Below are 14,474 nucleotides of genomic sequence, written 5' to 3'. Positions count from 1 at the left end.
AACAAAGAACATCATCAATTTATTAAGGGCCAGGAGGGTAATAGATTTTTGTGTGGTGAGAATGAGTGCCGTCTCATTAAATAGCAAGTGCCAGACGAGCTTCAAACGACGTAATAATGCAAGACACCATGGCGTGAGGCTTGTCATACACAGAGTGGTAGAATCTCTAGATCATATGGAAGTTAACTCCATCTCAGACGGTCCTATCAAATAAAGGCATAATAGCCCCTAATTTTTTGTAAAAAATATATATATGTTTTAAGGCGTTTTGCTTTTATTTTTGACAGGACAGTGGAGGAGAGACAGGAAATGAGTGGAGAGAGAGAGAGAAGGGGAAGGATTGGCAAATGACCCAGGCCAGAACCGAACCCGCGTTGCCGGCGTAGCAACCCAGTGCCCTACCGTTAGGCCACAGCAGGGCCAGATGTTAACTTAGCATAAAGGCAAATATTATAGACATGCAACTGTCCAGATAAAGGGAAAATCCATTGCCATAAATACAAAACATTACATGACATTCACTTTAGCCAACTGGCCGTGTCTGTCTGGGGTTTAAGTATCATCCTTGAAGGCGTTTCAGCCACAGATTGGAGGGTACAGGAGAGTATTGTTTACATCCACCCAGATTCTTTCAAATAATGATTTGAATTCTGTCAACCATCCACACAAAAGGTCACAATCCAACCAAGATGGTGGGCGGTGGTGGCTCGGGTGGTAGTGGAGCCTGTTCCGGCCACCAGAAAGTTGCAGGTTCGAGCCCTGCTCTGCCAGACCCCATGGATGTGTCCTTGAGCAATATACTTAACCCTAATTGCTCCTGGTGACAGGGTGATACCCTGCGTGGAAGACACTGCCACCGGTATGCGAGTGTGAATGGGTGAATGTGAGGCATACAATTTAAAGCACCTTGAGTGCTCAAAGGAGTGGAAAGACGCTATATAAATGCAGTCCATATCATTTAAGAGTCACTCCTTTAACATTAAAGCACAGCTATCACGGTAGGCCCGACTCGACTCGATAATCAAAACAAAACCACAAATGAGCTGCTGAACCCCATGATATTGCTTTTAACACCAATGGCTTCTTTGAGTTGCCACACGCAGAGGTTACCAGCAATTACAGGCTATTAAAAATGCATGAGCACTTTTAGCTAATCCTAGATCAAAAGACACACTCTCATGGATACTGCATACTCTTCTGCTAATTAACACACCTCTAAACGCCTTAGAAAAAAGATGTCCTCTAAAATCCCTGTTATATTCATTTCAATAGAATATATTTTTTTCTGAGAAAAAAGGCGAAACTGTAAATACTGCTGATTCTCTTTTTGTATTTTTTTCTGTTCAAGAAGCAAAATGGAAACCAAATGGCATAACAATAATAGCTTTCTGTGCCACTTTCTTGTACCCTGCCTTGTTTAGGGGTTTCAAGCTTCCATTCACTGATCCTACAACTTTTTTGTAGCCTCTTACTGCAGCAGGGGTCGCCGGCGACCCTATTCACTTGCTGAAAATGCTTAACTACATGATAACAACATTGCTATAGCATTACAAACATCCATAGTGCTGCGCTAAGTGGTTTTAAGCTGTTTTGTGCAGTGACTATATGTCACTATGACGGTTTCAGTTGGTTAGTCTGTCGGTTGCTAATCGAATGGCTTTTTGCAGAGTTTACACAACATAATAGGTCCATTGACCTTTGCTTTCTCTGATTGTTTATGTCCCTTATGGTACTGTATCAAAACAGAAATGTGGTGTCTTTTCCTGATGTTCTCTTTGGAGCCTGTCAGACTATGTCCAATCATGAAGGGAGTCGATTGTCTCGACTCATGAACTGGTTTGCATGTGACGTACTGTAGGTCCATTGATCTTGCTTTCTTCTTTTAAACCCTTAGCGCAGAGCCTATGTTATGACCTTACTGTCACCAGAATTGTAATGGCTATGTCTTAATCTGTTACCTAAGGCTCTCTGTACTGTCATAGAAATGTTGTTATGATGTAGCCTAGTTAAGTATTTTCAGCAAATAGTGAATAGGCCTGCCGGCGACACCATCTGCAGTAAGAGGCTACGCAGTATGGTTTTATTTTCGTTCTGGTGTCAAGAAAAAGCAGAGTTCAGTCCAGTAGAGAAATGTGGTGTCTTTTTCTGATGTTTTTCTTGGAGCCCGTTATTGTCGAGAGCTGAAGGGAGTCGATTGTCTCTACTCATTAACTGGCAGATAGGGCAATACAAGTCAGGTTGTGGTTTGGATTAAAACCATGAGGAGGAGTGAGTGTGTGTGTATGTGTGTGTGTATGTTGGGGGGGTGGTGTGTGTGTGTGTGTGTGTGTGTGTGTGTGTGTGTGTGTGTGTGTGCGTGCGTGTGTGCGTGCGTGCGTGCGTGCGTGCGTGCGTGCGTGCGTATATATGTGCGTGTGTGCGTGCGTGCGTGCATGCATGCTTAAGTGTGTGTGTGTGTGTGTGTGTGGGGGGGGTGCTTGTAGGGACCCAGGAACCCCCTCATGCATCCTCATCCATGGATCCACTGGACCCTCTCCCTGCACCAGTGTCTAAAATAACATTAAGCGTGTCATCAACAGAGTTGATGAGCTGTTTCACAGGGACTGACTTTCCACCCTGATGATGAAACTCAGGATGTTTGTGAAACTTGAGCACAATGAAGAGAGACCGTGCTTATTTATCCTTGAATATTCATCTGCAATCCTTTCAGGAAAAACACAATTAGCTGCATCAGAAAATGAGCGCGGCATATTAATGATTGACCTCTGATTTCATTTCCTATTCACAGAGATCAAATGATGGCGCTTGAAAAATAAGACCGCTTATGGAAATCAATTAGATTTCTTCTTCAATGGCATCATCAAAGACAATGACATGCTTGCAAAAGCTTCCAGTGTTGCTCATTGTGGTAAATGACAGACACATTCGATCCAAACAATCCGCACAAAACCATGCATTCTGTACATGGGGGTGTCCAGGCATGGGACCTGAGGTGCAGCAAGGAGAGAAAAACGACGGAGAAGGAAGAGACAGTTCAAAAAGAGTGTTTTTTCCGGAATATGAGGTAAGGTTCTAAGCTCCCATCCTGTGGCAGCCATGCCCCTTTATGAGACTTTGAGACCGGTGTTCAGAATGAATGTTCAATGGGAGAGTCACGCCCATTTGGGAGACTGGACTTGATCCCACTTTGTTGCATTGGTGACGTGTAGGTAGGCAGTCTATTCTTTTCCTCGGTTACTGAAAATCATTGAGGAACGGTCCAAGCATTTTCCACAGTGCATAACCCAAACAGCAGAGTGCCTTTGAGCGTTCTTCTCTTTTTTTTGCCAAAGATCCATCCTCTGTTCCAAAGGGAGGACTGCCCTGTCCTTGGCCACAGAGAGGGAAGGGAGGAAGGGAGGCATCAGCAGTCAGCCAGGTCAGGAGGCTGAGAGCTAGTATACGACTGAACCTGAACTCCTGTGTGTGTGGTCACTGCCCCGGGGGGAGTGAGAGGAGTGAGAGGGAGGCATCTTATGATGCAAGCGCAAGGCCTCACAGAGAGAGAGAAAAAGGAAGAATTGTCAACAGTCCTTTTACTGCCTTACAACTAGCCCCATGTCATGGCCTGAAGCATGGCATCCATGCTACGGCTTTTGTTTTGTCTACACAGTTTATTAGCCACCTCGACAACTTGCCCATGTGTTTGTGTTGCACTGATTAGTGTCATGAGACAAACGGAGATTTAGGCCGAGCTGTTCCTACTGCCTGCGAAATGACATTTTGTGTTCTAATTCATTCTGGCCAACCCACTTATTTCAGTTCTTCAAAGTCCTCCTTCAAAGGCCAACATCCACCTCCAAAAATACGATTACATCCTTTACATACAATGCCAAGACTGTTATCTCACCATGGCTTGGTGTGAATGGCAACGGAGTATTATGAGACATTGCCCAAAAATGTAGTCAGCGGGTGCAGTGGAGCGGTGTGCTTAGGATACTGTATCATATGTGAGCAACCCGGGTTCAAGTCTGAGTCTTTTCCTGACCCTACCCCGTCTCTCTCCCACTTACTTACTGTCATGTCTTCACTGCCCTGTCTACATTAAAGGCATAACAAGCCCCAAAAATATTTTTAGTCAATATTAAATTAGTCACCAAGATGTAGTGGCAATGAAGTCAGCCTACATGATACCAAACCAGTGCAACAGGTGGTTAATATAACCATCGGATGAAAGCGTACATCTTCCAAATCCTTGTACTTCTCATTTCTTTGCCTCAATTACTTTTTTTAGTTTTCACATGATATCTGAGGGCTTCACAGGCACTGTTCCAAATCTCAGCCCAATCAGCTTGGACTGGAGCAGCTGATGGAGCAGATGCTCAATGTCTCAGACTGGATAAGTCCCCAAAACACAGTCTGACTGCCTCTTCTCCTTACATTCATCAATGCCAAAATATGGGAGGAGGTATTCTTCTTTGCCATATCTTTTCAAAATGTAGGCCTATGTTTTCAGCCTTGTATTTTTTTTTAGTTTTCAGAACAAAGAAACTCTTCAAGTACATTAAACACTTGTCTTGTGTTTCACTATTTTTCCTGCAGGGTACATGTTTTAAGCTGTTGGAAAACAAAGTACACCTGTCAAAACATGAGCAAGTTGGAGTCTGTACATGCAAAAGATTGAGGATTATAAAAAAAGACAATTTAGTAGACAACACTGAGCCTACTGGTCAACAGCAGACGTCAGGAAAACCAGAGGACAGAACTGATTAAATTCAATTGTAGGCACATACACAACCCAAATTAAACAAACATGTCTACATTGCATTGCCCACTGTGCACTTCATGTTAGCTATTCACAAGTAGTTTAATCTAAACAATTGCTCCAAATATCTGTTGGGGGAATGAGAAATGCCCAGCTATTTCCCCCACATCTTTTGTATTAGAACTATGTATCTACAGTCATTACTTTTACGCACGTGTTATGATTGACTGAGGATCACATTTCATGTCCAAATTGAATTTGGTACACGTTCTGTTACGTCCAGAAACGTGTTGAAGTCCTACCTGAATTCAAATTATTCGGTTAAAACTTCCTCTTAAAGAACAGTTCCTCTCAGAAGCCAGAAGTAGATTGGAAATTCTCGCACATGAATGGGGGAACACTAACGCCAATACGTAGATTGATAGCATACTCACCGAAAAATCACCCAAATAAGATGCAGTCGGTTAACAGCCGATAAAATCACATTAATAGAAACCCAAAACTCAAAGTTAGGCTATGTTTATATTGTTATTGGTTGTGAAGTGCATGGCGCAGGCGAAGTTAAGGAGGGCATCCATAACTTTACTTTCAAGAAACGCTAGTCAAGATACAACCTTACCTTTAATTGCCGTAAAGAAGAGGTGTGTAAGCAGGGTATGTAGAGCTACATCCAAACAAGTCGACGGACTGACAGGTCGCATTGTGTAAAAAATAATCTTTCTTCTATGCGCCCAAAGACGCTCCCCAAAATTCCCAAACCTTAGTTAATGGGGATCACCAAGGTCGCCAACGCAGCGACATATAAACTGGACAAACGCGGGAATCATGATGAGAGATAACAGTTATTCCCCTCGCTAAACTCGTCAAGCCGCTGGTCTTCTTTTCGCTCCAGTGTAACACAGGATAATCAAAAGCAGCTCCTGATCACCGGCCGCTGTCCCCACGACGGCGCTTCCCCTCTCTGGCGACAAAATAGTTGTGAATTTTGTCACGGAGTACGGAGTGGCACTCCCCGTTTGTGCCGTTTTGACGCAGGTAGAGGAGTTTGTTTTACAGCTTTGAATCATGCAGTGATTTAACGTGTAAAATGTAATTGCATGAGGTCACTACAGGTAAGTTTACTGGAACAATTAGTTACAGTGCGCTGGGATGTTTTATCCTAAAACATTGGCTTATTTTCCCATCCATTTGACGAAGTCAGCTCATATTGGCTTCTTCACACAACACTACACAACATTAGAAAGTAGGCTACATAGCAAAATAATCTCATCTGATCAGATGCAGTAGAAACTGATAGGCCTAAATGAATTCAGACACAACTGTCATTTACATGGAAGTGCGTGCGTGCGTGCGCTCGTGCGTGTGTGTGTGTGTGTGTGTGTGTGTGAGAGAGAGAGAGAGAGAGAGAGAGAGAGAGAGAGAGAGAGAGAGAGAGAGAGAGAGAGAGAGATCTTTTATATTTCACAATATGAAATCATATTTTGGCAGTGGTGTGATAGGTGCGAAGTCTCCTTTTCTCAGTCCAAAAGAGGACCTGCTGCTGAGGCAACATAGGTGTTAGCATTCATGAAACTTTCCAGTGACAAGGGCCGGCCCAAGCCTTTATGGGGCCCTGAGAAAAATCCCCCTCCCCCCCACCACCATCACCTACTCAGCATCGTATACTTCAAAATGCTATAGGCAAAAATATGGCTCCCTACAGAGAGGGCCTGCCCAAGCTTTCATGGGGCCCTAAGCAAAATCCCACCCATACCACCACCTACTCAGCATCAGATACTTCAAAATCCTATAGCCAAAAATATGGATCCCCACACAGTGTGTGTAACAAACTAGCCTTCCTTGATCTCTGCTGCTCACAGGGGGGGCCCTGGTGGCACGGGGGCCCTAAGCCACCGCTTAGTTCGCTTGTGTATAGGGCCGGCCCTGCAAGTGACTCACTCACCTGGCCTTCTCCAAACTCTCTCAGCCAACCTGATATTTCCCCCTTCTGCCTATACACAACTCCTTTCATCTCATCCCCACACACCTTCCATATTTCCATTCTCCTAATGTTGAAATTGAAAAGTTAGATAAGAAAAGTGAAGAAGAAAAGCAAAATAAGGAAAGTAAAAGAAGTAATTTCCTCTTCCAGTCTGAAAGGCCAACCCCAATTACTTTGGGTTTGCTCTATTAAGTTGCTGAGGTGTTGCAGGTGTTCTGCCAAACATGCCGCAACTGAGTGCCCCACCCTCCTCAACTGCCTCCTTCACCCCCTCTAGACTTATTTTGACTTATGGTGACTATTTAGACTTATGTTGACAATTTATATAGGGCAGTCATGGGTAAGCAGTTAGAGCATCAGACTTGTTGCCGGTTCGACTCCCGACCTGCCAGGTTGGTGGGGGCAGTAATTAACCAGTGCTTCCCCCCATCCTCCTCCATGACTGAGGTACCCTGAGCATGGTACCATCCCGCCGCACTGGGGCACCATTGGGGGCTGCCCCCTTACACGGGTGAGGCGTTGATGCATATATCATTGTGTGCAGTGAACACTTGTGTGCTGTGGAGTGCTGTGTCCCAATGACAATGGGAGTTGGAGTTCCCCAGTTGGGCTTTCACTTTCATTTGTCAATAGGGTGTATTGTTGTTGCTCAGTGTTATGAGAGTGGAAATAATACACAGAATGTGATTGGATTACTGCAGCTTTCAGGAGCTTTCAGAGTAGAGGACAAATCACAGATCAACCCCTCAGTCCACTCTGCTTTAGCATTTTCATTCATTAAATTGTATCAGCTTTTTCACAGACTCTCTGGCAATGGGCCACGGATCTGCAGCGGCCCCCGGACCCAACTTTGAGAAACACTGCTGTAAACTCATGCTGTAGTGAGGAAAGGCACTGGAGTCAGAGAACCAGCAAATGTTCAAACTCAGACATCGAAAGCTGCCTGCCTTTAAGCAGCCTGGTGATTCACATAAAGGGAAAGGTTGGGACTCAAATTTCTATGAATGGTAGAAATGTGATTGGTTAGATAGATAGATGACGCAATAGACATTGCCAATGCTTATTTCTTGTTCAATTCTTCATTTCCATATTCAGTCATATTTTGTCTTGACCTTGACTTTTTAGAAAAGTAGCTTTCATCAACAAAGGTTTTGGTCTTACTGTACCAAATACACTTTTCATAAAGTTCTTGCTGATGCGTCATACCAAGGATGACAAACAGACAAACGGTTAATACCTTGTCTCTGTTAAAGGACATGTCCAAAAAGCCCCCTACAGCTTCTAATCAGAGCTGTTCTGATCCAGTCCTCCGTAGTCCTCTCCGTCTGACTGCCCCCAGCATACAGTACAATATGACAGTAGCTTGGCAGTGCATTCCAGCAGCTCTGCTTTTAACTTATTCATAACTCTCTTCTCTGTCATTCAAGCTGGAACTAAAAAAGGGGGGAAAGATCCTTCAACAGGATCAATTGACAGGTTGTATATAGCCTGTGTAAAAAAGACCCAAGATGGGCTCAATATCCAGGATCTATGCAGCCTTTTCAAGTGCCTGTGCATTGACGGATAGCCTATACTCCTTCTCTTCCTCGCTAGTGCATCACTCAAAATGACTACTACAGAGTGGGTGTTCTCTGGTCATGACAAAAATTGAAATCCACTGACCTTTTATTAAAAAGGCAAGGTGCTACCCCCCCTGAAGAGAACCTGTGTGTCTGAACTCTCTAGGATGAGTCAGCCTGTCAAGTCCACCATCTGGCCTGCATGGGTCAGGAGCCAGGACGGAAGGGCTGAGAGGTTTTGAGATAGAAGTGAAGCGTTGGGGGAACTCATACACGGTTGATTCCTCTCACTCCCTCACCTGAGCCGACGGAGCTGGAGAGGTGGGTGCTGGTTTGAATATTGAATGGGTTTGGATGGAATACAGTTGCTGTGTATGTAGCAGGATTAAGGTAGACAGCCGTGAACTTTCATCAACTTCTTCATGCATTGTTCAAGAGCATTACTTCACTGTTACACATAGGCCTACCATAGTGCCACTGCTGGATTGGATGTATAGTAAATTGCACTATACTACAACAGTAGCTGTTCTGAAACGATGCAAACACTTATATGGGCCTATATGGGATTACTGGTTCAAATATTTCATCATTTATAGATAGAATACATTTTTTTCATGTCTTGCCTGAAATGCTGCATCAAATTTCACTGGATTGAATGTGATGTGAATGTGGTCCATCAGTACATTTAATAGTGTTAATTCAACACTTAGAAAGTCTATTTTAACATTTCTAGAGTGTATTTGGTCCCATATCACTCTGTATAGCTAGGTTTACACTCATCCTTAGCAGAAAGCGACCGTACAGGAACCAGCCACTATGCTGTCCTTTGCAGAGCTAATCGGACACCTTTCAGAGCTGAACGTATGGTTCTCCCAGGCTGAAATGTCCGTTGTCAACCGGTACACCAGCAGACAATGCGAGGTCCTGATTGGTCCGCGGTGTACCAGAATCAGATGTCATTGGTGTCCTTGAATTCTCGGCGAGAAAAAACGACAGACCCTCTACTGTCCAGGGATTGCGGTGTACTAGAATCAGATGTCATCGGCGTCCTTAAATTCTCTGTGGGAACAAACGGCACACCCTCTATAGTCCAGGGAGCGTGGACTTGAACCCAGATCTACGAACACCCCCTCGCCTCTGGTAGTGTGGTTCCGGCCATGTCAACTTCAGTGCAGGAGAAGTGTAAACCTAGTTTAAGTTCAGCTAAGTTCAGGTCAACTTTATTGGTATCCGAAGGTAAACTGGGTTTGAAGTTTAAAAAGAAAGATGGGTTCAGAGCTTCCTCTGGGTTCAGCTGGGGCCTCAAGAGAAATGCCAAAAGAGTTGACATTTGAAAGAAATTTGTCACTACTGCAGCAAAGTGTGAGCTGTTATTCACCATCCAGGGGCTTGGGGGCCCCAAGCAGCTGCCCGCCCAGCCAGGTGACAAGATGCGCCTCTTGTCATACATCTTACGTACTATAAGCCACAAGCCACATGACGCATATAAACATGGAATCTAATAACACATATAGGCTACACAAAAAATAATGATACAAGGGCAGTGCTGACTTATAACATTGACATATTTAAAATCTTTTTTAGGGCTTTTTGCCTTTTTATTTTGACAGGATAGTGGAGGAGAGACAGGAAACGAGTGGGGAGAGACACGGGAATGATTGGCAAATGACCTGGGCAGGAATCGAACCCGGGTCGCCGGCATAGTAACCCAGTGCCCTACCGTTAGGCCACGGCAGGGCCCCAACACTGCAGTTTTTGAATGTGCAGCGTCACCTATGAATCACTGCAGCAAAACAGCAGGCTTGGATGTTCATTCATTATGAATTGGACACTAGATAGATAGGTCAGAGTCATGATGATGAACGAACGACGTCTGGACCCTTGATAAACGATCTACGTGCGTAGTGCGTACGCATCATCATCATCAGCCACACTACAACTCAATTACTCCACGTCCGCTTTTCATCTCTGCCCATAAGCTGGCCAATGACTCATCGGACCTCTGTCTCCTTCAATACATTATAAATCAAAAGGAACCAACGACACCACGGTAGCTTTGAACTGTCCCCTTAACGTTTGCGCCACCATCCGATTAAGTTTCCAGCATGACCAGGGGCGTAGCAGGAAGGCCCTATAGCCAGCTCCAATGGACCACCCACCCACCTATCCAGAAAAGTCATCAGGATGGGACAGACGGTTATGTTGCCCTGGGCCTAGGGAGAGAGGGGGTGAAAAATTGTGTTCCCATTTATTTTTATATATTGAGAAGGGGCCCCATCAGTTGATTTTGTCCCGGGCCTGGTCCAGGCTGTCAACGCCCCTGCACCCATCTACTACATGCAGTACTGTATATCTGACTCCTTGTGGGCCCACCACATACATGGGGCCCTGGTGACTCAATTCCACTTTACCCCACTATTACAACGCCCCTGGGCATGACTGTGACCATGCCCAGATACCGTCTCCTCCTCTGGAGCTGAGGGACCCAGAAGGAACTCTTTGCTTTGTGGAGCTTAACGAAAACCCTGATTGGGGGAGACCTGTCACTGGTTCAGCTCAGATAAAACTCAGACTGAATTCCAGAGTTTGAAAATGGGACAGAAACTTTCTGCACAGCACAAAAAAGGGAAAAAAATGACACTAACATATTCACCACAGAACAAGAATTTTCCCTTAGTCCCCACTCACAATGTTGGCTGCATGACTAGAGTGTTTTGTCTGGTTCAAAGAGGTAGGGGAGAGCTATTGCCCATCGTATTCAAGCTCTCAAGTTTATGCTGTGTGTGAAAGAAAAAGTTTGCACCTAAGTGCACGAAAACAACCATATGTTTGCACATTTACGGCATTATAAACTGTAGTTTTAAAATGGATCACAGGAGAATTAAAAGCAGCAGGTGTGAATTGGGATTAGGCACATTTCCTGTCTGACACAGGTGACTTCGCTCAGTAGCAGGCACTCTGTGATTGGTCTTGAGTGCTCATAAAAACAAGCTGATTCAGGGTGTGATTGGATCAAATTCGTGACAGGGTTTTTTACAACATTTTTACATTATGAACCCCTCGCTGATGCCTCTGCATGGCAAATTAAACATTTTGAATATTCAACTTCAAAAAAAGAGAAAAAATGCTAATGTGGCTAAGCAAAAATGCAAGTAGGTTATCCTAAAAAACAGTCTCGGAAACAAGTACTTAAAGCTGCAGTCTGCAACATACCGCAGTTAATAATTCAATTCATTTCAATCCTGTCACAATCATATTCATGTAAAATGTCCAAGTTCCTCTCAGTCATGCTTCACTCAGGGGATAGACCCCATGTGGAGGTATCAGCTGAGCTATGTAGTTGCCATCTCTCTCTGAAAATAACTGCTACACCATACGGCTGGGTGTACAGACACAGCTGAGACATTCAATCGTCATACGAAGAAATAGGAACAACTATGACAAGAGTGCCATCTCTTTGCAAGCGCTGGCCATGTCATATGGGTGCCATCTCTTTTAAAGTGCTGGATATAGCATACAGCAAGCGTGCCATCTTTGTAACAAGTAGGCCTACTGGATATGGCATTCTGAAAGGGTGCCATCTCTTTTAAAGTGCTGGCTATGCGATACAGCAAGGGTGCCATGTCCTGGAAAGTGTCTATGGCATACAGCAAGGATGCCATGTTCTTGAAAGTGTCTGCTATGACATAGCCTACAGCAAGGATGCCATGTTCTTGAAAGTGTCTACTATGACATATAGCAAGGATGCCATGTTCTTGAAATTGTTTGCTTTGTCATAGCCTACAGCAAGGATGCCATGTTCTTGAAAGTGTCTGCTATGACATAGCCTACAGCAAGGATGCCATGTTCTTGAAAGTGTCTACTATGACATATAGCAAGGATGCCATGTTCTTGAAATTGTTTGCTTTGTCATAGGCTGCCATATTGTTTCCTCGGTTGCCTTGCATACAAGACTGAGTGGTCACTGGTTCAAAGCACAGCTGGGGCCAATGGGTGACACAATTGGAGATTAATAGCTGTGACCAAGCATGGTCAGCATTGACATAGGCCCCTCTGTGGACAATAACTAATTCTCAATGTCAAGTGTTCTAGCCTTGCTAGGACGCTAACCACCTAGTGATTGGATACGCCTTGGAGTTCCTCAAAGAGTATCTAATAACTGGGTGTTTCACGTCCTAGCAAGGCTAGAACTCTGGGCATGGGCAGGGGGTGTTCACTCATGGAACTAGCTACTAGCCACAACTGGCTAACCCTAATCTAAACCTAAGTGCAAAATGAATGGGTGTCAATGGAGTTTTCTACTATTATAATTTTTGTGATTTTTAATAGTTTTTTGCCCTGACATATTAATATTCAGTTCGAAGCTAGAAATAATAAGACATCATTTGAGTAGCGTTTCAATTATTTTGCACAACTAGATTATTATATACTGGGTCACAAAGCTCAATTTATGAGGCCAAACCCATAAACAGTAGTGGGATGCTAGCGAGTACAGGTTGAAATCTTCTTCCCTGCTGTAAAACTACACACCTGAAAGATTTGTCAATACAGCCTACTATTAAACACCAGCCATAGTGCTTGCCAGGAATATTTTGTTGATGAGATTTGTGACTGGAAATTGCAGTAGCAATGTATTTAGCATATGGGCTCCCTTTTCCATTCCATACATTTTCCCACATGAAAGGCTAACCAGCGCTCGCCAACTAGTGGACACTCAATAGGAACTGCAGTATGCATGCAAAGCTAACTGGCTACAATGGAAACCAATCAGACTGAATCTTCTCCCTGTATTTTAAGTTCCCTGGTAGGCCTACAGCTAGACACAGCACGACTCGGCCGCCACTTTTTTCTTTTCCAAATAGGCATGACAGAGCTCAATCGTAAAGCGAAAAGTGGCAGCCGAGTCGCGCGGAGTCAGGGTATAGGCCTACCAGAAAACCAGCAGTGGAAAAGAGGTATATGAATAATGGACTTGGGGAAGATTGCACCATTTCAGAAGCCACAAGGGATGGAGCAGGCCTCACCCAAACAGGTTTATATTTTTTTGGAGTACTGACGAAACAGCAAGAAAAAGGTTGCACTATGCATAACTTTTATTCGCGACACAGATGTGCTTCTGCATTCTGCCCAAAAAGGTTATTTATGTATAGTGCCACATTTTCCCTATTCGTCAATCCTTTCCCAGGCTTTGCTGTGCTATGCCTCCACTGAGGCCTGTCAGGCTGCAGACAAGAGGGAATGTGACAGGAGCACCTGGGTCACTGCACCAGACTGCCCAAAGGAATCCCTTCCTGTGTCAGTCAAGTGAAACTGAACACGGCACTGCCATCAGAGCTTGATGTCAGCAAATGGTATGATCTCAGCTTTAACATATTTGTCATCTTTTGAGAACTGAACCCTCCTGTATAAAACATGGAAAGGATTGTGTCACATACTTAACAGTGTTAATGTGAAGGTAAGTGCTATTTACAATGCACTGAATGGGTTTGACTCATGTTTGAATCATGAATCATGAAACTCAGTGTGTATCCAGTACCATCTGCAGATATCTCCAACTACACAATTCAAACTTTTATTCACTGCAACACTTAAGGCATATATGTGTATTGTGAATGGTTCATTAAACTGAAAATGGGAAATTTAACTACAGTATTTATGCAAATTCATCATCTAATTGCACTCTCCTGGTGATGGGGGTTCTGAAGAGAGGTCAACTGAAAGAAGATGGATTGCACTTCAATAACTTTAAAAAAAAATCATCAATATCAGTGGCAGAGTTGAAATGCAGAAATGTGACCAGGCAGCTGATGCTGTATGAAAAAAGAAGTCATAGCAGAACTCAGAAATAATTGGTGTATCCTCTTTCTTTCACAAATGAATGATATTACAGTCTTGAGTAACGAGCGTAACATTTACCAGTTCAGATCTGCTATTGATAGCCTGGATTGTAAATTCAGGCTTCTTGTATACTTTTAATGACTTTTGAGCAGTAAAGGGTATTGTGGTGTAAAACAGGAAGACTGATGAGAAGTGCTGGCGGTCAGCACGACATAAATCCTTATTGGATAATTATTGAATAATAATATTGAAACTCTGATGGTGGTGCAGTGGTTGCACACAATTACCAAAACACAATTGTCATCAAAGACACCACTAACACTAATTAATTTTCTTGTGCCTCATAATTAAT

General features: G+C 43.8%; 1 protein-coding gene across 1 annotated transcript in view; it reads right to left on the bottom strand.

Moving 5' to 3' along the window:
• LOC134452943 (relaxin receptor 2-like) overlaps nucleotides 1-5,690 on the bottom strand; it is a 67,712-nt gene extending 62,022 nt beyond the window's left edge. Inside the window, exon 1 of the mRNA XM_063203629.1 lies at nucleotides 5,364-5,690. Within this exon, the coding sequence (XP_063059699.1) occupies nucleotides 5,364-5,445 (82 nt within the window). The 5' untranslated portion in view covers nucleotides 5,446-5,690. The remainder of the gene's footprint in view (nucleotides 1-5,363) is intronic.
• Between the last annotated feature and the right edge of the window lie 8,784 nt (nucleotides 5,691-14,474).

The sequence above is a fragment of the Engraulis encrasicolus genome, chromosome 7 (assembly GCF_034702125.1).
Source record: "Engraulis encrasicolus isolate BLACKSEA-1 chromosome 7, IST_EnEncr_1.0, whole genome shotgun sequence".
NCBI classification, from domain to species: domain Eukaryota; kingdom Metazoa; phylum Chordata; class Actinopteri; order Clupeiformes; family Engraulidae; genus Engraulis; species Engraulis encrasicolus.
Note: the sequence above shows the minus strand (reverse complement) of the source record. Positions and strands in the feature narration are given on the sequence as shown.